The 1,099-nt window shown below is 57.4% G+C and overlaps 1 protein-coding gene across 1 annotated transcript in view; it reads left to right on the top strand.

Annotated features, from left to right (window-relative positions):
• Nucleotides 1-1,093, top strand: part of GPR161 (G protein-coupled receptor 161) — a 15,705-nt gene extending 14,612 nt beyond the window's left edge. The window contains exon 4 of the mRNA XM_019646952.1: nucleotides 389-1,093. Coding sequence (XP_019502497.1) covers nucleotides 389-654 — 266 coding nt within the window. The 3' untranslated portion in view covers nucleotides 655-1,093. The remainder of the gene's footprint in view (nucleotides 1-388) is intronic.
• Nucleotides 1,094-1,099: the final 6 nt, after the last annotated feature.

The following is a 1,099-nucleotide window of genomic DNA, read 5'->3' as shown; positions in this document are numbered from 1 at the left end:
ACATTCCACGCTCCAGGCAGCTGAAAGACCAGAGAACTCTTGCAAAGATGTCACACTGTGACTATCAGTAACAGAAAGTATTTATCAAGCCTTTTCTATGGGCCAGACCTAAGCTAAGCGTCTTAGAAAGAATGACTTCATTATCACAGTAACCCTGTGAAGTAAGAGGTGTACTGTGACCCTCTCGTTACCGAGGTAAAAAGGAGTAACTTCTAAGATTCCCAGGCAGTGAGCAGGGGATCGAGGACCTTCGCCGAGGGACTCTGACCTGAAAGCCCTCACCCCTGTGTGCCTCCCCTCCTGGGGCCGTGAGGCAGCCACAGGCATGTCCCGGGAGGGTCACTGGTCCCGGCCGCTCGCTCACCTTTTCACCTTCCTTCTCCCTCAGAACCCACCAAGAACCCTATTCTCCACGTGAAAGCCGAAGTGCACAAGTCCCTGGACAGTTATGCCGCCAGCCTGGCCAAAGTCATAGAGGCCGAGGCCAAAATCAACTTATTTGGGGAAGAGGCTTTGCCTGGGGTCTTGATGGCGGCGCGGACTGTCCCTGGGGCCAGCCTTGGGGGCCGCCGAGGCAGCAGAACTGTCGTGAGTCAAAGGCTTCAACTGCAGAGCATCGAAGAAGGGAACATTCTAGCTTCGGAACAGAAATGAGGGCCTCAGGGTGGCCCGTCCTGGACAGGGACGCCCGTGGCCATCCATGTCAGGACCAGCATCTGGGTGCAGCCCCCAGATAAAACACTCCGTGGTCAGTGACTTCCGTGTCTGTGTGAGGCCACAGGTGGGCTTCTGGTAGGTCCCAGGGATGGGACCAGAGGCATCGAAAGCACAAAGCAAAGCAGGCGGAGGTGTGGCCGTGACTTTCTGGGAGGTGGGGGCACATAAGGGACTAGGGACCAGGCTGGGAAGGAACCACCATGTGGGGCGTTTCCTTGTTTGCACAACCTGTCTCCTGGGCGTCCAGCCTCACACGGTACCAGAGGCTCAGGACGCGAGCCTTTCCCAGTGCACTCGGGAGGTTGGCACGTCTTCCCAGCAAAGCAAGCTCACCCCAGGCCTTCTGCGTGGTCAGTGCAGACCGTGTGGGGTCCCTGGAGGA

The sequence above is a fragment of the Hipposideros armiger genome, unplaced genomic scaffold (assembly GCF_001890085.2).
Source record: "Hipposideros armiger isolate ML-2016 unplaced genomic scaffold, ASM189008v1 scaffold_6, whole genome shotgun sequence".
Lineage (NCBI taxonomy): Eukaryota > Metazoa > Chordata > Mammalia > Chiroptera > Hipposideridae > Hipposideros > Hipposideros armiger.
This window is presented reverse-complemented; position numbering and strand designations above follow the sequence as displayed.